The sequence below is a fragment of the Stegodyphus dumicola genome, chromosome 6, assembly GCF_044657685.1.
Source record: "Stegodyphus dumicola isolate Sdum_Otavi_A_Nest chromosome 6, ASM4465768v1".
In the NCBI taxonomy this organism is placed as follows: domain Eukaryota; kingdom Metazoa; phylum Arthropoda; class Arachnida; order Araneae; family Eresidae; genus Stegodyphus; species Stegodyphus dumicola.
Window position 1 is genome coordinate 18,108,854 of NC_140773.1, and position 22,031 is coordinate 18,130,884.

The window sequence follows — 22,031 nt, forward strand, 5'->3', positions numbered from 1 at the left end:
CTGCTACTGCGTAACTTAGGGAGAGGGAAGATACGAACATCGCAATTTAGGCCGTTTCGGGCGGTTGTTGTCTTTTGAATGAAAGGCTATCTCGGGCGTTTTGCTCTTGAAAGAGGTAATCAATTAAAATTCATCTTCAGAGTGACTGGTCTTCCTTCGCACTAAATTCACATTCTTTATACTTAATTTACTATACGTAGGTACTTATTATTTCTAACCATCATAATTAGGGCTTTCTAACGTTTTATTTTTATTTTAATAACATGTTTTTGTGGCAAAATATTTTAATTAATTTACTTGTTTAGCTTCATAAGTTTACTAGATGATTATTCTTCTGGGTAACGATAGTTTATTTTAAACTTATCAATCAATTTAATTACAGAAATCAGTCAAGGTTTATAAACTATTCGAAATCAACTCAGTTTAAATGATAATAAATGACATATTCGATGAAAATGGAAATTAATATTCCTCCGCATATTTTGTATGTTCTCATACTTTTCCTATTTTTTCCTTTACATTAAAATATTGCACTTTGGTGCAATTATTGAGTCTACGTCATCAGTGTGTCTGAAAATGTAATTTGTAATGCATTTCTATTATCTTCCTTTCAAGCCCGTAGGATGCTGAATTTTATTAGAAAACAATTTATTAATAAAACATTTTAGTAATTAGATACATATTACTAAAATTCTTTGACACTTACAGTCATAGAATTTGACCTGCTTTGATAGTATAAACAAGAATCAAACTTCATACTCGGAATGAATTATCGTTTGGTATGAAGTAATAACAGCGTCTTAAAAAGGTTTAAAACGACCATTTTATTAAATCAGAACGTGAACATAAAATGCACGTCTCGTGTTTAAAAATCAGCCACCGCTTTTGGTGATGTAATTAAAAATAACAATGAATTTCAAAAGTTAAACCAAATGTAGTAGTCGTCAAAGATTACGAACATGTAAAATGTCGGCAGCAATAACGATAAGCCGAAGAATTACAATCTTATCAGAGCTCGCGAAACTTAGTAACGTGGCCTCGAGACGCAGAAGCATGTCCTGTCCTAATCCAAAGTCCTCAACTTAAATACTCTATAGCTGATTTAAATTCTGGTGAGGAAAGAAAAAGGTTAAGTGATAGTAAAGCTGGTATTATAAATAACTGGTTAATTAAAATTATAATAGCTGTGCAATGTTATAACCCATTTCCATTTGACGTTATTTTGCTTTAAATGTGCCCCTTGCTTTTGCATTTTCTTTGCCGCAACATTTGCCGAAAAGTCATTTAAATTTGAATCTAGATTATAAGATTAAGTCTAAAAGAAAAGATAATTAGTGTAAGTTACTTTCATAGACACATTAACACGTAGATGACCTGAACAATCCTATGCATCCTATGCACACTTAGCAAGAAACCCAATCAAGACGAACCACAAGCAAGCAAGCAATAATCTTTGGGCATTCCTTTTCGGGTGGACCATTTAAAGTTGGTCCAGCTCATACCAGTTTGTCTATATATTTTTACTTCTTTTTTACCACCGCCCAGACCATACAGTGACTAGGGGAGTAAGCCGCTGAGTTGGCTTCCGACCCAGGTATAGATATATCCATGCAGAATTGGTTACCAACTCGGCGGGTGTCAACCACCAGGCTGCAGCCCTGGGCAGACGACATTTACAAAATGTAAAAAAGAAATATATACATGTGCATAAAAGGCATTTGAAGAAGAGTACAACATGTACAAAGAAATATACATGTGCATACAAGGTACTTGAAGAAGAGTACAATCAAAATATATCTTTATACATAGAAACACCAACTCAGATAAACTTACATACATATATATTCCGAAACAAATAAAAGTATACATACTCTCACTCATATTCATATATACATCTATACATGTACATTATAATGATAGTTAAAGTTTACAAGAAGCATGCCATTCAGGTACGCGTGATCCTTAGTATAAATTAGGTACGATAAATAAAAGATATAAACATGTACAGATACATTACAGCATTCAGATACAATACGAACTTTGTGTATGAAAACCTGGCACAGCATAAATACAAAATTACATATTGAACATACAGTGGATGGACAAAAATATGGAAACACCTTGTGAAATGCATGTTTGAAAAGAAAGATTGATTTTAATGAAATATGTAGGTGGCGCTGGCGTTTTTGACTACTGACGCCACCTATACAACTTCGTAAATGTGCTAAACAGTTCAGTTGTCGAAGTACTGTTATGTGAGGTTGTCATTGCATTATGTCAGAGTTAACAGACTTCGAACGTGGGCAAATTGTTGGAGCACGTATGTAGGTGCTTCCGTAAGCAACGTAGCCGAGGTGTTTAGTGTTTCAAGAGGTACTGTATCGAAGATTTATTCCGCATATTTGAAAAGCGGAAAAACATCATCTGCTAAATCACAACGCGGATGAAAGTGTGTCCTGAGTGATCGTGACAGATGATTATTAAGGGCAATTGTGACGAAAAATAAGAAGACCACAGTTGCAAAAGTTACTGCTGAAATGAATGTTGTGTTACCGAACCCTGTGAGTACCAAAACAATTAGAAGGGAGCTTCATAAACAGGGAATTGCTGGCCGTGCTGCAATTGAGAAGCCACTCATCAGTGATGCTAATGCCCGCAACAGGAAAAGGTGGTGTTTAAGTCATAAAGCCTGGACTATAGAGCAGTGGAAGCGAGTAATATGGTCTAACGAGTCTTCTTTCACATTGTTTCCCACTTCTGGCCGAGTTTACGTCTGGAGAACGCCATCTCAAGCCTATAATACAGACTGCTTGTTACCAAGAGTGAAACATGGCGGGGGTTCTGTTATGGTTTGGACAGCCATATCGTGGTTCTCTGCTAGCCCCATGATAACTGTGTCAGGGAACGTGACTGCCAAGACTTATGTGAACATTTTGGCCGATCAAGTTCATCCCATGGTACAAACTTTGTTCTCCGATGGTGGTGGTGTCTTCCAAGACGACAAAGCCCCTATTCACACAGCTCACATTGTCCAGGACTGGTTTTCTGAGCACGAGGATGAGTTGTCCCATCTCCCCTGGCCACCAGACCTGAATATTATCGAACCTTTGTTATCTACGAGTACATTGGAACGGAAAGTGCGTTCTCGTTATCCACCGCCAACATCGTTATCTGAACTTGCCACCGTTTTGCAGGAAGAATGGTATAATATTCCCTTGGCAAACATACAGGAACTGTATTTATCGATTCCGAGAAGACTGCAAGCTGTTTTGGATGCCAACGGGTTTCCTACACCATATTAAGCAAAGAAACATGTTTTTTTTAAAGGTGTTTCCATATTTTTGTCCAACTCCTGTACATATCACATACTATGTTGCTGACATATTGAACTAGCTTATATAGACTTTTATGGCTACTATCTTCCAGTGTCAGAAGAGTAATTGCTCGTACAGTAGTCAATTATTGTTTTTAGTTTCCACTAGGCAACTCTGTTACTTTGTAGATTCTGGAACCAATTTGGCCAGAATCTGGCTCCTGGTTGCTTGAGGCTGTTAAGTGCTGTGTGTGGGCAGGAGAACACAAAATGGTCTGGATGACCCTCCTTCCCATATTCACACTTAACATTCTCTCTCAAGACAAAGCGGCAGAGGTGTGAAGGGAAGGACCGATGACCAGTGAGGAAATACGTCATGTAATTGCTATTAATTTGGATTGTTGTCTTGACCTTGGGAATGAGATTGTAAACATGACTCCCCGTGGAGGTTTGATCCCAACGTTCTTGCCATCTTCTTAGGAGCTGATGGAATGTCCGACTCTTTAGGTCCGAGACTGGCCTAAGGGTCGGGACTTCTCGCAAAGTGGATGAATCCGCTGCTTCCTTCGCGACAACATCTGCTCTCTCATTTCTTTCTATTCTCGTATAAGCGAGCACCCAGATGAGTGAGGGTCTTTGCGAAGCAGGCATGTCTGTTAGAATGTCTCTAATGCTGCTGACGATATGACTGCGAGAACGAATTCCAGCTATCGCAGCGAGGCTTGAGGCTGAATCTGTAAGTGATTAGGGAAGCCAACTGCGATACCAAAGGGCCCGGGTTCGAATCCCGAAGAAGGCCTGGATGTAAATTGTCTGTCCTATCGTAAGAGGTAACCGCCCATTAGGTGCCTCCATAATGAAATTACCACTACTTATAGTGACGAATGGCTAGTGCCCGGCATAGGAAAAAACTCTTATTCTATTACCAAAACATTAATCGAAATGTAATTAAATATCGTAAGCTTCGAAATAACTTAAGAAAAATTTTCCTTCCAAATGCATTTTAAAGCTGGTATATTAATCTGTTATGTCACACTCCTCAACTAAGGGGACTCATACACCTTAAAACCCATAAGATGTTCGAATAGGTGACTGTCGCAAAAATTGGGATGACTTATTTATTTTAAAAGCAATTACTACCAACTTTTTACAGCTGACTACATAATATAGCTGCTTTCTGAAATAGTAATCAGAAAGTTTGTGTTGCCACAAATATTTTTATAATTGAATCCGCTTTGTGAGAACATTTTTCGTCATGTTTCCAACTTGCGCGCACAGTTTGAAACATTCTGTTTCATAATTTAATTCCATATTTAATATCTAGCTTTTATAACATCTGGAAACTACTGTGAACCTAAAATTCTAAAAATTTCATGTTAAATTTTTATTTTATTTTGAGTTGAGTTTATAAAATATATTTTATTAAAAAAATTTGTAATGTTTTCGTCCATAAAATTTTTCAATATTAAAATATTCATGAGATTGTTGGTTCAGTTATAAAATAGCGCCCATATGAAGAATTTCATCTAATTTCAAATATGTACCATTAGCCATTTTTAAAATATCATGCGCGCAAGGTGGAAACATGGCAAAATATTTTGTCACAAAGGGGATTAAATTACAAAAATATTTGTCGCAACACAAACTTTCTGGTTACTAGTTTCCAAAGCAGCTATATCATGTAGTCAGCTGTAAAAAGTTGGAAGTAATTGCTTTTAAAATAAATAAAATATCCCAATTCTTGCAACAGTCACATATTCGAAGATCATGAGGGGTTTAAGGTGTATGAGTCCCCTTAATAACTTTTTTCTTCAGCCTTTGAAATAAAATCTGAACTCTGGGTCAGAAGCAACATAGCTTTCCTTAACCTGGTATTTAATTTTTATACATATTGACCTTCCGTTTTCACAAAATCTTTCAACGGTTGAGCATAATATTTATAAAAGCATAATATTTATAAAAGAAATTTGGTAGTATTTCGACCGCTTGAAAATCACAAGAAACTGATGAACGTTTTAAATTATTTCGGGGTAGAATAGGACCTCGTAAATGTTTGCAGAGATTAGAGATCTCATAACAATATTATATGCCAGTAGCCAGTAACTGAATACCGGTAGCTTTGATTAGTTTCTGAATTGCAAAGCAAAGGAAAACGATTAAAGCAATCTAGTAGTAATTATGATTGTAAGGAAACATGTAAAAGTATTGCATAAAACTATGGTTACCACATCTGCATTAATTATTGTTTTTGTACATTAAAGTTTAAGAATAAAGAACAACAAACTAAAAATGTGAGCTCAGTTGGCTTGCAAGCCATTATATACTATGATATTTCGTTACGCAACTTTAAGCTGGTAAGACGTGATAAAGGATAGAGAATATCTCTTGTTTGACCTAGTAATGAGAATTCTTTCCTATCATCACGATGTTTAAGACGCCATAAAACGCTAAGAAAAATACATCCAAACATATTATTAAATGAAAGCGAAATGTATGAGGAAGGAAAAAAAGGAAATGCTTTGAGGGGCAATTGCTTTCACGTCCACGCTGGCTCACTAATATGTGTCAAGCTCAACTCGTAACCGCCTTGCCATTGAACGATCTGTGTTAGTGACCTCTGGCCCTATCAACCTGCTCCGAGTAGATTGCAGGTAAAAACGGGGTCATATCTGATGACTGCTACTATTTTACTTTTCATTCAGCCTTTTCTTTTTAGCATTTACATAATTTTAAAAGTCCTATTATTGTTATTACGTAACGGTTGTTGCTGAACTCTCTTATGTTTTCTTGAAATGGCTTGGATTTTTTTATGTGGTTTGCTTGAACCCAAAACCCGCAGCATTTCCTGGTTTGGTTGTGAAATTTAACATACACCGAAACTTAAATCAAGCTGAATGGGTGTAGTACAAATTCCTATAGTAGACGCAAATATGAGAGATGAAACGAAATGTGAGTACCGTAAAATTCCGCTTAATCGCATTTTATTTAATAGACTTAATAGAAACCTAAGCATATTGTTATAACAAACAAACAAAAATTTGAAAATGATGCTTTGAGATAGACTGAAAAACCATCTCTAGAAGAAAGCTTTCGAAACAACCCTTTGGATAAAAAAAAAAAAAAAAGGATGGGACCAGCGACTGAGCGGTAAAAGCCTCTGAACACTGGTAGTTTGAACCGGGATTCCAATTCTAGCGAACGGACCACTTTCATGGTTTTCTTCATGTGTAACGTGAATACGCACCAGTTTCTCTTAAAACGTCCTCCCCGAGGCATTCCTCCCTTTCCCATAGTGCCTAAAGGTGGAGCACACAATGAATAAATAAAAAAAAGTTTATAAGGTATTTCTCCCGCCTTCTTAGCATGCCTTTGTGGTGTAGTGGTCAGCACGCTCGGTGCGCATTGGAGAGGTCAGCGGTTCGAGTCCCCGCGAGTGCGTTGCTCATTTTTCCTCTCTTCTGCTTCAAAAAATACCTAATGTCTACAGTGGCGCCCGAATAAAAAAAGGTGGTGGATCATGATTCTCCACCACTGCGATTTGGCGGTTGGATCCCCTAATTCCCTTTAAAAGGGGGAGTATATAATGTACTTTTCACGCCTTCTTCGCCCTTTAAAAGGGGGGAATATATAAGGTACTTTCCTGCCTTCATAGCATGCCTTCGTAGTGTAGAGGTCAGCATGCTCGGCGCGTATTCGAGAGCTCCGTGGTTCGAGTCCAGGTGAAGGCATTGCTCATTTATCGTGTCTCCTGCTTCAAAAAAAAAAAAAAAACCTAATGTCTCTACAAGGTATGATTTAAATGGTGAATATTAAATTTATTTTAGTGCTTTAGATGTAGCAAAGATGAGAACCATTTTGCTATTTCAATTTTCCATTTTCTATTTCAATTTTGCTATTTCAATTTTCAATTTATTATTTTTTAATTGAAAAAAAATGACGAATCTATTGCAATTACTCATTAAACGGGACCGAACACACTTTATGTAAATTCTGTAAGAAAGAACATTAAGAAAAGAAACACTTATTTTATTTTAAGGAACATAGATTTGCATTGTGGTGTAAATACATCTGCATAATATGGTTATGCGATTATTTTTTTAAAATTTTGCTGTCTGATATAGTATCAATAGATTACCTAAAATAATGTTCCCTTTAATTAGGATAAAAATGCGATACAAGAAAGTTAAAAATATGACTTTAAGATATTAATTTAGGAGAGTAAGTTGTCACGGTTTTGATAACATTGTTTAAATTGTATCTGATTTGATAATTATATTTGAATTGCATTACCACATGAAGGAATCACTTAATTGTTTATATGCTAGATTAGCCAAGGTCATTTAATTTGTAGAACGATTAGGTTTTTGAAGCTTAAAATACGAAATATGAACGATACCCTCGCTAGGATTTGAATTTTGGACTATCCCGGATATGCTTCCCAAGTGTACCACAAAGAAAGATTCTCTACAAAATAACTGACATCAAATTTTGAACAACCTAAGAAAAAATTTATTTCACAATTCACTGAAACTTCTGAGATGCTGTTTCTGAGAACGTTTATTTTTGTGTTTGTTTTAAAGCTTCTTCACGCTCTTCATGCTGAAGTATAATAGATTTATCTCTATGAACCGTAGGAATGTCGAACCATAAGAACCTTAATTGATAAAAATCTTGTAAATATTTTGCAAAAGGAATTACTTAATTCCCAGCATTCTTATGTTATGTATACTGATTCATAGTTCTGGACCTAGTTCCTTGCCATTAAAATTAATTTGCGACGTTACAGATCTAGCTCATACGAGGTGATACAAGATGTTTGAACGGTCTTACATTTAAATGTGTTTAAATCCCTCAATTGCGTCTCCTTCATTTGAGTACACGTAAAATCTGAATTCATCAGACCATATGGTAGCCTTTCATTGATCAGCAGTCCATGTCTTGGAAATTTTAACCAAAAATAAATGAGCTTATTTGTGGGTTGCTGTTAACAATGGTTTTCCATCTTGGTATTTTAGTTTAGGTATCCATTGGGTGGAATTCCCTCTGTAATTAGTTGGCTTTCGTAACTAATGTATGGCGCATATTACCAACTCAATGAAGGAGTTCCTGTTTTGCTTGAAATGCCTTTTCTTTGACAAGGTGTGGGCGATACGATTTGTCAAAATTCTTTTGTTAAAACAAAATTGTTTCGTTTTATTTTCAGTCAAGGGGGATTAGTGTTTGACAGCAGTAGTAGCAGTAGAGAAGACTTTTAACAAATAACGCCCGTAAAACTCTGTTTGGCTTAATTTCAAACTCCGTCTCGTTTTTGATGTTGTGTCTTTTTGATTGACAAAACTATGAAACATTTCAACATTTGATTTTCATTTGAATTATTTTTATTTTGTGCAAATTTTTAGTTTCTGTAAAGGACTATCATTGTATGTAAAAGGAAGCATACGCTGTTATTAAAGTAATGCATAAATCTTTAAATTCAGTTTTGATTATAGGCATCGTACTTAAGATGCACATAGCTACAAAGGTCTAATACTTTTGACTGTCAGTATATAAATAAAAAATTGGCATTTTCGTATTATTGTCTAACTAACCCACATTTATTTATCATTATGTAGAGTCTCACTCGTTTTGGTAACAAACACTAAATCAAGACTTAAAGTAGACCTAAGCCACTTACAACTAATAGCTTACATTTAAACAATCTGTTTCTTTCTTGCTTTTTTGCTTTAGTTTATTTTTTGTATCCAGAATTAGTTGATGAACGATTTATATGTATATTTTTAATCTTAATAGTTAACCCGAAAACTCTGGTCTTCTCCAGGATTTCAAATTTTGGTTTTTGTAAAAGATTAGTTTTAAATTTCTATTTCTTTATGTAAATATATATATATATATATATAGATCTTCATAAGACCCTTGCTTCAATTCGTCTATTTTATTATCATTTCCGTTTTGAATTAAAAATAATTTTCGGTACTTTTACAAAGTATTAACTCTTTAAGCTTGCAGGTCCACCCATAAGTTCTTGTATATTTTGACTAATAGCATATAGCTATTTATTTTTTTCTGTACATCAGCATTTTCATTCCATTATTTATTTATTTTCTTTATTACACCTTAATGTGTTAATACAAGCGGACGCGTCGGGAAATTGGAACAGAGAATTGAGACTAAAGTTTTTGACATAGTTTATTTAATTAATTGAAAAATGTTCGCGTACAGTTTCAGTTGTCTTTTTCGGCGAAACGCGTGATGGAGTTAGCTTAGTTCAAAGTTCATTAAAAAATATTTCCCCTGACGTGCCATAGTGAACTTCGAATTGGGCTAATCGACCATTTACCTCTTCTTAATTTTATTTTTAACTCGATTAACTTTTACTATGTTTTAAATATACTTAATTAGTTTAGCATATAGTTTACTATTATTGTTGATTTTTACTTGTAAATAATCAAATGTTGTATTTTTCTCTTTTAACACATTTCATTGCAACCAATTTACTTATGTTAAAGTTTTCACGGAACCACTGTATTTATGCAGCTTTTTAGCATGCGTACTAGAATTTTTCTTTTAATTTTCTTAATTTTGCAGCACAATGAGCAAAATGTTTGACCACATAGGTCTTTAATCGTTTGTTTTTTCTACTTTACTTTAAATGATATATATATGAACACTCACCTCCCTTTACCCAGCTTAAGATTTCATAACCCGGCATTTACTTATTTAAAAGAAATTAATTTTGGACATAACGAAAATTAACTTTTACTGTAGCCCCCCATTTTTTATACTTACACTTGGAAAAGTTATGTTCTCGTTACAAAAAATAAGATAAAAAACTTTGACTCTCGTGCTAAAAGAACTAACCGGGGTATTTAATTTCCAATTTGCAACTTTTTATGTCACTTTCAGCTTGCCTTGCGGAATTGGTTAAAAAATTTAGAATAATTCGAGGAAATAAATTTAAGCGAGTTGCAGCAAAGCATGTATATAATTTAATAGACGTAAAAGGAAGTCATGTGATGTTCCCATCAAATTTTTTTCTAAGTATTAAAAATTTGATATACTGAAGGTAAGAAAATAGCACTCATTTGTCTACATTGGTTATATACTTATGCTTCAGTAACTTTCATTCTCACTAAATTACTGTTATCTTTTCGATTTGCCTTTTTACGAAGAAAGGTACTGTATTCTAAAGATTTAATTTAAAGATTTTTTTATTTCTGTATTCCTTATATCATATACTTTTGATGTTCGCCAAAATCAGATTAACGAACGTTCAAGGTATAGAAAATAGCTTTGTATAGCGTTTTATTTTCAACGCAAATAATAATTTTTGCAAAATTTATCGATCTTGTACTCACTTACTAACGTACATGCAATCTGCGTCATGTTAAATTGAAATTGTAAATATCAGTTCTAATTGTATATATGAGTCTTTTCTAAAAGCATATTAAATTCGTTTATGTACTTTTAGTAATATAAGAAAATAGATTAATCATGGAAATTACACTAATTATATCTTTTCAGGAAATGTTATGCTTGTTATCGAATGCTTTTACCTGTATCTAAATACTGTCCGTAAAATAATGTTTTATATATTTCCAAACAGTGGGACTTGGTTTGTAACGATGACCATTACAAAAGTTTCATTCTAACGATGTTCAATGTTGGAAGCATTATTGGAACTCCAATTTACGGAGCTCTATCAGACAGGTAAGAACAATATATTACATTTACTGCTAAAGTAATAATTTAAATAATATTTAGAGCTATGTTTCTGTATGAAAATGAGAAATTAGTGTTTCCTAATACTTTACATAATGTATATTAGTTGTGGTATATTGAGATTACAGCAAAGCACACTAGGGCTATCTGCATAAGAGGAGGGATGCTTTCACGGAGGACTTTCTAAGGAAAACTTTCTAAAGGTTTCACATAGGAAAAAGCATGAAAACGATCGCGCAGCCAGCCTATTCTCCTTGAATTGAACCCATATAGAAACTACCAGTGTTCAGTGACTTTACTGCTTGGCCCCTAGTGGGCTCACGTTACATAATCAATTATTAAGATATTTGCAGTAATCCCATTGATATTAATTTAAGAGGAAAATTTGGGTGTGAAATGGAACGGTAGATTACTACGATAGAACGGTAGGCAACTCTTAGTGTGAAGTGGCCCACCAGGGGCAGAGCTGTATCGTCGCTGAACATTGGTAGTTCGGTCTGATGTTCAAATCCCGCGAACATGCTGGCTGCAAGGGCGCTTTCGTGGTTTTCACCATGTGTAAGGTGCATACAAGCCAGTTTCCATTAGAAAGGTCCTCCACAAATGCATCCCTCCCCTTAGAGAGTTAGCCCTTGAGGCTTTGCCGTAATCACATAAAAACAAACAGAACTCAGATAGAAGAACTGAAATGCATAGTTACTTTGTTATTTTACGCAGGATAGAAGGAATGCAAAAACTATTTATTTCAAATGAAAATTCTCTTCCAAAATATTTTGATTTTTTTAAATAAATGCATTTACGAAGGCGTATCTTAATTACTTCCTATTACAAGTTGCGATAAACTGGAAGTTATATCAATTGTAAGTTACGTATAGAACAGACACAATCAAAAATACAATCACAACTTAGAAATTACTGCTTCAGAATTGCTACAAATTGCTTATATTAAGAATTAGAATTGCTTATATTAAAAATATTAAGAATTAGAATTGCTTATATTAAGAATATTAAGAATTAGAAGAAGATTAATAGAAGATTATTCTACACTAGTTTAAGCACTGTATAGGAGAAGAGTTAATCTTATTAAATTACTCTAACTTTAAAAACTAAATCATTATTACTTTATTATAGTTGTATTATAAATTATACAAAATTTTCCAGATTTAGAATAAAAACCAAACTACAAGTCTGCAACCATAGATTTTTAATATCTGCTGCCTTATGAAATCCCATTTTGAAATCTTTTCATTTTACTATTTAATATTTTCATATGTGTTTCTATTTATACATTTCATATTACTACTTTTCATTTACTACTATCATTTGGCTTCTTATTTTTCACTTTTACTAAAATTTCATTTCTTTCATTTATAACTAATACTATTATTTCAAAACTGTTTAGATTTGCATGATAAATTTTGTATTTTTTATGCCATTTTATTTGTTAACTACTTTTTTTTAAGAGCTATACCTTTTTATTTAGTAGTTTCTCTATATTCATTCAAAACCAAATCTTCCATTGAGATTTGCTTCTACGTGCCTGCATGATAAAAAGATTTCATCACTAAACTCAAATAGAAACAAAATACCGAATTTGACTTGATGTAAGTGCTGATCTCAGACTTCAGGTTTCCAGCATACATCCAAATATAGAACAACTACACAAGGATCTGTAGTCTCATCCATCTTATTTATATGAGTTGTAGAATCTCACATGTTTTGGTAATATACATCAAATCAAGACTCCAACATAGATTAAAAAGACTTATCGCTATGTCTAGATAAGCAAAAATAAACGTATGAAGGGTGTAAAAAAAACCCTTTCATTTAAAACTAAGTAAACTGAACAGAAAGCACACTTGGTGCTTACAACTCAGCCAGCATTTATGGCAGGAGCTAAAATGTAGACTTTTAATTAAAACTAAATCTAAGTCTTTATTAGCCAAGATCTACGCAGATATAATGAAATGCGTTTATCCTACACCGGCGTGATAGCACTGTCGGCGAGATTCAGCAGGTTGAACACGCTCTGATTAAAACAAATTTCAAACCCTCACACGCGAGATAATTTGTATTCTGGCAGAAAATGGAAAGAGGTAAATGACACTATAGATTCGGAAAGTAAAAATAATTGGTTAATTAACATAAATAAACCTTACACATTAACTACATTTATTTAATTTTTGGCTAATAAATTTTTGCATTTATTTAATTTTGGCTTATAAATTTTTGCATTTATTTAATTTTTGGCTAATAAATTTTTACATTTATTTAATTTTGGGCTAATAAATTTTTTCATTTATTTAATTTTTGGTTAATAAATTTTTACATTTATTTAATTTTTGGTTAATAAATTTTTACATTTATTTAATTTTTGGCTAATAAATTTTTGCATTTATTTAATTTTGGGCTAATAAATTTATACATTTATTTAATTTTTAGCTAATAAATTTTTACATTTATTTAATTTTGGGCTAATAAATTTTTTCATTTATTTAATTTTTGGTTAATAAATTTTTACATTTATTTAATTTTTGGTTAATAAATTTTTACATTTATTTAATTTTTGGCTAATAAATTTTTGCATTTATTTAATTTTGGGCTAATAAATTTTTGCATTTATTTAATTTTTGGCTAATAAATTATACATTTATTTAATTTTTGGCTAATAAATTTTTGCATTTATTTAATTTTGGGCTAATAAATTTTTGCATTTATTTAATTTTGGGCTAATAAATTTATACATTTATTTAATTTTTAGCTAATAAATTTTTACATTTATTTAATTTTGGGCTAATAAATTTTTTCATTTATTTAATTTTTGGTTAATAAATTTTTACATTTATTTAATTTTTGGTTAATAAATTTTTACATTTATTTAATTTTTGGCTAATAAATTTTTACACTCATTTAATTTTTGGCTAATAAATTTTTACATTTATTTTATTTTTGGCTTTAATATTTTTGACTAATTAATTATACTTTAAAACTATACTGGTAAAAAAAAAACATGCTAAGAAGTTGCTGGCGAAAAGGACAAGAATGAGCTGGTCCTCAGAACATTCTGATTCAGAAAAGTGGTTCCCACTTGAAAAAAAAGAGAGAAACGCTGCTCTATCTCATTCTGAATATTCGAAAGCATCACTGGTGCCAACTAGTTCTATCATTTTCGTAATGTAGGCACGAAAATATAAAAGAGGTCAAGTCCGTTCCGTGCCAGTGTTTCCAATGAAGAAAACTTTAGAGCACTTCTTTTCCAACCGTATAAACCACGATGCAATAAACACATTAATTTCGGATTCCTGGACACCCTGAAATTCTAAATGGAAAACATGTATTTTAAACAACAAGACCTTTAGAAACTGTAATATGCTTATAAAATGTACAAAATAAATGGACTTAGAAAACGATGCTGAAAAAAGGCGACCTCTTTTTTCAAGCAAGTAAAAATAATTTAATTTATAGAGATTGTAAGGTTTTTCACTCCTTTAGTCTTAAGATAAACGTTGAGGAAACTAGTGAACTGTTCAGGACTTATCGCTGAGTTCAAATAAATAAAGCTGTAGACTCAAGAAGGGTTCAACTACCTTTTATCTTCCTGAAAGTAAGATAACAGTCGGCCCATTTCTCGGACTTAAACTCAGAATGAGAAATAAGAAATAAACTAACTAAGAGAGACTCAGTCGAAGCTAAATATCTAACGTAGTTGGCCCTTAATTTAAACTAGCCGGCGAATATCAAAAGGCAGTAAGAATACAGCCGAGCGTAACATCTTCAAGAGAGACTTCTCCCGAAGGCAAATACTCACTACTCTGGATTCCTAACTCTCTCTCACGAAGTAAATTGAACTGAACCTTCCTTAAATACTTCTTCTAAATTATTTGCATTCAGTGCGATTCTAGAAATTCATTCTGGTAGGGAGTTGTAAGTGAAAACAAGAATAGATGGGAAAGTTAAAATAACTTTCCCATCTATTCTTGTTTTCCAAATTAAAATAACTGTTATAAAACGAAAATTTACCTTATAAGATCATAAGAGTTAAAAAAAACAACATAAAAATTTTGCATAAAAAAGAACCTAAAAGAGCCTTGTAGGATTCCTCACAGTGTAATGCTGAGTTACTGTTGAACGTGAAGAATCTTAAGAACTGATAAGCGAATAATGGCTTCAGTTCGTGAGACAGGAAACAACAAGATGGAAGGGTAAAGTAACCCTTTATTATTCCAACTAAAGTTTAACAAACTCCGTCTTGGAGTGTACAATAAAGCCGTCACCTGGGCTTTAAACTTAAGAGACTAACAGTAATACTAAACTAATCTTAACTAAAGAGATATATCAATATTCTAACCGAGTTGGCCCCTTAACGTTAATAGACTGCGAAGCTATCAAGGGCCTAAAGTACAGGACAGGACAGGACTAAATGTGGAAAGCACCAACACATCGCCATAGGCAGAACTGGTGTCGCTTCTTCACACTAACTGTCTTGAGATGAACACCTCCACAGGGTGTACTTACGCCACGCATCGGTGTTAATTGAAACGTTAATCATTAGGGCATAGAGAACTAGTAGTACGGAGCATGGCCTGGAGATACAGTTGCTGACGACAATGACATTACAATACAATACCATGCATAACAGTTGATGGCGAAATTATAAATATAAATATATGTACACAAATAAACACAAATAAACAAATAGAATTGAATGGAAAAACATTAAACATTATTATCTTGGCTAAGTTACTGTAATATTAATGTGATGTTTTTAGGACAGTGTAGCAGTTCATAGTGTAACAGTTCATTGACAGTTCATGAAAAGTTTGTGGATTGGGTCAGAGTTCATACAGAGTTCAACAATTCCAGTTATGCCATTTTTGATATGCATAACTGTGATCGTATTGTCTAGGTGCTAAATATGTACTGACCTTGATACACTAAGATAAACTATTGCAATGACTATAAAGGCACCCCCATTGGAAAACTGGCGTTATTACGCTCGGCCTAAAGTACGGCCGAGCGTAATAATAGCTTATGAGAGAGTAGCCTAAAAAGGCGAACGCGTGCAGACAGAATACCTGGCATCTCTCTCTCTAAGACCGAAGAACTTCGCGGTTAAATACCGCTCTTCCTCATTATGTATTCAGACGTGATTCTGAAACTACGTTCTGGCCGGAAGTCGTAAGTTAAGAATCGACAGGAAAGGAGCTTTAACTCAAAATTTAAGTGTTAATAAAACTAACATAATCCTTAAAGCCTTTAAAGAGTGTATTGTGACAATACACATAATATTTTATTTTATTACATGTACAAATTTTTAATAGTTAAATATTTATCTCTTTCTACAAATAAACTAAATCATACTAAATGTTCACAGACAGAAGCAAATAAACAAGAAAAACGCTATGGGAAAAATGCAAAAGCAAATAGGATGGTATTCTAGCGCAAAGTTTTGATACGTAGAAATAAAAAAAAATTGTTTTATTTCATGGATCTACGATTGCAAGAGGTAAACAACATTAAAAATACTTTTCCAACTATTACGTTGCTTCTTGAGCTATTTAAATATGCATGAAAAATAATCTGTTAATCGTGATATCTTCCCGCAAGGCATCACAAATAGTTTCCAGTTCATAGTCTTTTCCGTTATTTCTTGTGCAAGTTAAATAGTTTCATTCACGAAAGTCACTGAGGCGTGGTAAAATAAACACTGATTATTCGTGCAGTGTTTGTTTGTACTATTTGTGATTGTTTCACAAAGAAACTGTTCTAAATCAAGCAATTTTTATTACGTGAGAAATAAGTGTTTTGACGGAAAGAAAACAAAATAAATATATTCGTGGATTTAATGATGGTAATTAGTTTTGGTTTCGTCATTAAACTCTAAATTGCCTTCAACAGTCTTTCGCCATCACGCGTGGATAAGATGCTTAATTTGTGGAGTCTTTTAAGATTCACGAACATTTCTTTTATTAGCAGATAGACTACTGCAGATATAAAAATTGTTCACCAGTTTTGTTTTTGTGGAAAGAAAACATGCTTTATTCAACCATTGAACTACACTAAACCATTGTATTGTATTTAAACTATTGCACTACAGTTATTTTCCTAGTTTGCTTTCTCTCAAGTTTGGTTATGCTTCCAGCCTTCCGTATTCTTCCAGTTGAATAAACTGTAATTAACCACATTATATTTAGATAGTTGTCAGGTGTAATTTGTTCTCATTTTTGGATCCGAAGAACGCTCACTGTAATGCTTTTACTGTAAGTGTTCCGGTTTCTTTTTACTTCCTTGTACTAAGTAAAAAAAAAGTATTGTAATCGCGAAAAGTTTCAGGCAGCATATTTCAACGAAAATATCCATTTTGACTGCTATCGAATGCAATTTAACGATGTTTTTGCGTCATATCTGTACGTAAGGACAGAATAAAATACTCTTTTCCTCCAAAAAAATTATAAAACTGCTTTAAAATGAATTCTGAAGAGAATTTTTCGTGGCGTCTGTACGAACGTATGTACGTACGTACGTATCTCGCATAACTCAAAAACGAGTAGACTCAGAACGTTGCAATTTTGTATATAGGACTGCTATAATACGTAGATGTGCACCCCATATTTTTGTTGCAATCGGCAGCACCAAACGTATATAAATATATTTATATATATATCCACTCTGTTACCCGGCTCAGGGATCTCAGTTTCTTTCTCAGTTCAGTTTCAGATTTCAGTTTTATATATGTTTGTAAATTGTACATTTTTTGCTTTAAAAATGATTGAATTATGTTGTTCTTATCTTCCGATTAAAGTTTTTATCCTTAACCGGTTAAGCTGCGGTTAAGGCTTTAGTAAATCTGTATGCAATATTTTTAGAATTATCAACAATTTTAAAGTTGTTTAAGTGCCGCTAAGCCTAATAATTTTTTTGATGGCGGCCATTGCTTGTTTACATTTGAAACAGCAGGATAGTGAATTTGTTGCCAATCTAGAGAAACTTAGCTTCAACAAAGATAACGCTTTCATTTATTATTGCGAATTAAATCATGCTTATTCCTTTCTGGAATTTTTTCGAGGAAATAAGTGTTTAAGATTGACTTCGTAATTTTTAATACAGATAGTTTGACTTTTTATGTATTTTTGCCTTGTCGCGAAGTGAGAACTGAATTAATTGAAGGAGAAATACTCAATCGTCTGTGAAAAACTGTTTCTTTTTTGTTTTGTTTGCTTAATTTCTTTTATACATCGTTCTAGCTTTATTACAGTATTTGAATAGAACATGTGGCAATGATTCGATAATTCTTTAAATGATATAAATTTTGTGCATTCTGAGTTATATAATATGAACGAAATATAATACTGTTAAGTGAACCTAGCCAGAGTGTCGCTATGGTAAACAAATATAGTGAATTTTAAAGAGTGCATTTATTCTATTGTGGTTTATGCGCTGTCGACGAAGTAGATATAATTCAATCCAGTAAGTTTAAATTAAATGCAAGAAAAATGCATATAATTTAATATTCCGTACAAGGAAGTCATGTGGTGTACACATCAGATTTTTTTCTTTTGTGGTTAGAAAAGCTCTAGTAAAGTTGTACCAACACAAGGAGTAGGAGAAATTTTAAGGATTAGCGCTGTCACGCTAACGGCATCCAAAGGTAATTGATAATAAATTTACCTGTGCAGAAGCGTGCACTTAATGTAGAAAATAAGTTCGAAGAATTCAAAAATAAAATCCATTAAGTTTGTATATAAATAGTAGAAAAATGAAAAAGGGGTTTGTTATTGCATTGAAATGAAAAATGTTATTACATTGAAAATATTCTGAAATTAGAAGAAAGAAAAAGTGTGGTTCAAAATGGAGTGCGTAAATATTATGCCAATTTACGTAGAATATTTTTACCTCACATCTTCACTATATTTTCGATTGAAATACCTACAGTTTTAAATTTCCAATGTTTTTTATTTTTGACCTTCGTAATGATCAATTGTTATGAAAATACTGAAATGAGATACACACATTTCACTTATGAAGTTGCCGAAACAATAATTCTGTCTACTATTTGAAGCGGGAAAATTTTCCGCAACGATGAATGTTAGGTGGGATTGTTGCGGAAATCCATTCTCGGAGCGATGTCGTTTTCATCTGTTGCCACTGATATGGATGAAAGTAGATCGTTTTCACGATAATCAATACGAGAGATCATAAATGTCTGTAAAACAAAAACAATAAAAAAAAGGAATTGTATAAAAAAGAACATAAAAGAACCTTTAAGAGCGTAGGGTAACAATGCGTGTGTTATATTTTATTTCAACTACATATACAAATTTTTGATGTTCGAACATTTATCTTTTTCTAAACTATTCCATTTCCTTGGATAAACGGAAATTATTAAAACCCTCTGAGCGGTAAGGGCTTTCACTAAGAAAGTTCAAATTTTCGAAAACTGGCATGAGAAAGAGGTATTTTCTTGATTTTAATGCCAAATGCCTTTGGTACTTCATTTATGTATTTTTAATACGTTACCCTAATTTCTAGGATATATTTCATGGTGCATGTACACGTTCTTGTAGAACTGTAAACATATGTTACGGTGAAACACCGAAATCTGGAGAATGTCGACTTTCACCGGTGAATGTCAACATTCACATAGTCGCTTGGTGCATGTCCGAAATATTTTCCAAATACTCTTATTTCTGACTTACACCGTTGAATGTCGACATTCACCATGTGCTAATGGTGATTGTTGAACATATAAGAATATTATATTTTCTTCTCCGTAATTCAGTCTCGAAAAAACGCACTTGAGGCTTAAAACGAGAACTTAAGAACATAAGAACTTAAAACACACAATACATTCAAAATGAGAAAGGAAAAAAATAGAAGTTATAAACTTACCAAATTCTGTGATTCAAATCTTATTTATTGCAAGCAACAACTTAAACTATTATGACGACACTTTGACTTGCACAAGAGGTCCTTGCTTTTACAACTGCATTTATTTGTGGAACACTTCCTTTTGCAATGACAGCACGTACATATACTCTCTCTTTTCGACCTACACCAGAGCATATCTGTGATTGTCGACATGCACCGGTGAGGGTCCGAATATACAAGAATATAAAGAAATATTCGATCTTTCACCGACGCATTTGGTGAATGTTGACATTCTCTGGTGAAAGTCGACATTCTCCAATTTCGGTCTTTCACGGTAACATATACACGTTCTTACAGACATCACAAAAAATATTCTAGAACGTATATAATATGGCCTTTATACGGTATATAATTCAACATTTTGTATTGAAAGTTGTTAACAACCATTTATTCGCATTTTCGCCCAAGTATACTCCTGGAGGCAATTCTCTTCAAACAGATCTAAATATCCAAAATCTGCGTCATCAATAAAAATTAGTAAACGCAGAAATCATTTATTTATGCCTCAAATTTTAAACGTGTAAAGATGTATGCACGCTTTAGTATGGCAGAATACTCACAGAAGTGCGAATTAACCCCACTATAATTGTATACGTTCAAGGTTTACGCAAACGACCGGTGCATTTTGTCACTTATTGCCCGATAAAATTAGTGGGGTTAAAAAAAAACCCCACGATTGATTGAGATTAGTCACAAAAGTAACACATTTAATAAATAATTAATGTTATTTTAATGAAAAATAAATAAGATCAAGGATTGGACATTAAAAATTACTTTAATTTCAGAGAAAGGTTTTCATATAATAAGAAATTTTTAATAGACTCGTTGAATGGAAAAGGAATTAAAAAACACAAAATTGAATTATTTTTGAATGTTCTTTCTTTCCTTAAATTTGCAAGATAATTAAAAATTGAATGGTACAAATATCTCATGGAAAAATCTCTCTCATATCTTTATTCCTTATGAATATGTCTTTATTTCTGATGGTTTTCATCTAGAGTAATTTTGTTTCATTTGCAAATAGACGATAATTCATTACGAAATGTTTATCGAGTACAATTCCTGTCTGCAATCATTGATTAAGCTTATTTATCATTAACCTCTCAGATTACGAAGACGAGTCAATCACCAAAATCAGTTAATGTACTTATATTTACACATGTGCATTTAGATATTACCATAAAATTAGTCAAAATTTAATTAAACAAGCATCAATATATGATCAGCACACCAAAAATTCAGCTTAAAATATTTTTTCCCGCCATTTAGAAAATTTTTAGATATTACAATAAAAATGATGGTTAAATTTTTCTGTATTTTAAAAATCCGCGATTAAATTTTGAACTCGCTTATTTCTGTATAGACATAAAGCATATGTAAAACATATTGTATTTACATTCAATCACACGACGATAAGTACACACACAAATAATTATTTTCATGTTTGCGATTATATAAAATTGTTTTGAAAATTAAGTATACTTTATATTTTACTTTCTGCATTTTCGCAACAGATTTTATTCACCTGAAATAATACCGCTACTCTTATCTTCATTTAATTCGGAAATTTCAAGATTTCTATTGACACATAGTGAGATATAGTATGTTTTGCTATCATGAAATGGTAACTGGATCTACTTGAGATTGTACTTTGCGAATTCTCGCACTGTGAATATGAACACGACAATGAGAGGATGAAGAAAACCTTTTATTTATTACAATTAGTTAACAGATGTCAGCTTACTGTGTATTTTATGTGATGTCATTTGACGCTTATTATTAATTGTATTACACTCATGTCCATAAATTAAGGATAATTCGGAGTCACGCGGAAATCGAACTCTAAAATAAATATATCACCTGTAAAATCACTACACACATCTTCAAGAATTATATGCAAATTTCAGGAAGTAACCAGATGACACCGATGGTACGTCACAATGACGAGAGTGTAAGAGAGTGATATATAAGGAATACAGGCAAAGAAGTAAAATTGTTCGCAGGCGCTTTATAAGCATTTCCGTGCAATAACCGAAGAGTTATGACACAAAAGGCGCATTTGGATGATTTT

General features: G+C 32.7%; 1 protein-coding gene across 2 annotated transcripts in view; it reads left to right on the forward strand.

Annotated features, from left to right (window-relative positions):
- Positions 1–22,031, forward strand: part of LOC118189879 (organic cation transporter protein-like) — a 199,943-nt gene that overhangs the window by 129,290 nt on the left and 48,622 nt on the right. For both annotated transcript variants that reach the window (XM_085818152.1, XM_085818153.1), the window contains one exon: positions 10,917–11,020. In XM_085818152.1, the coding sequence (XP_085674278.1) occupies positions 10,917–11,020 (104 nt within the window). The remainder of the gene's footprint in view (positions 1–10,916; positions 11,021–22,031) is intronic.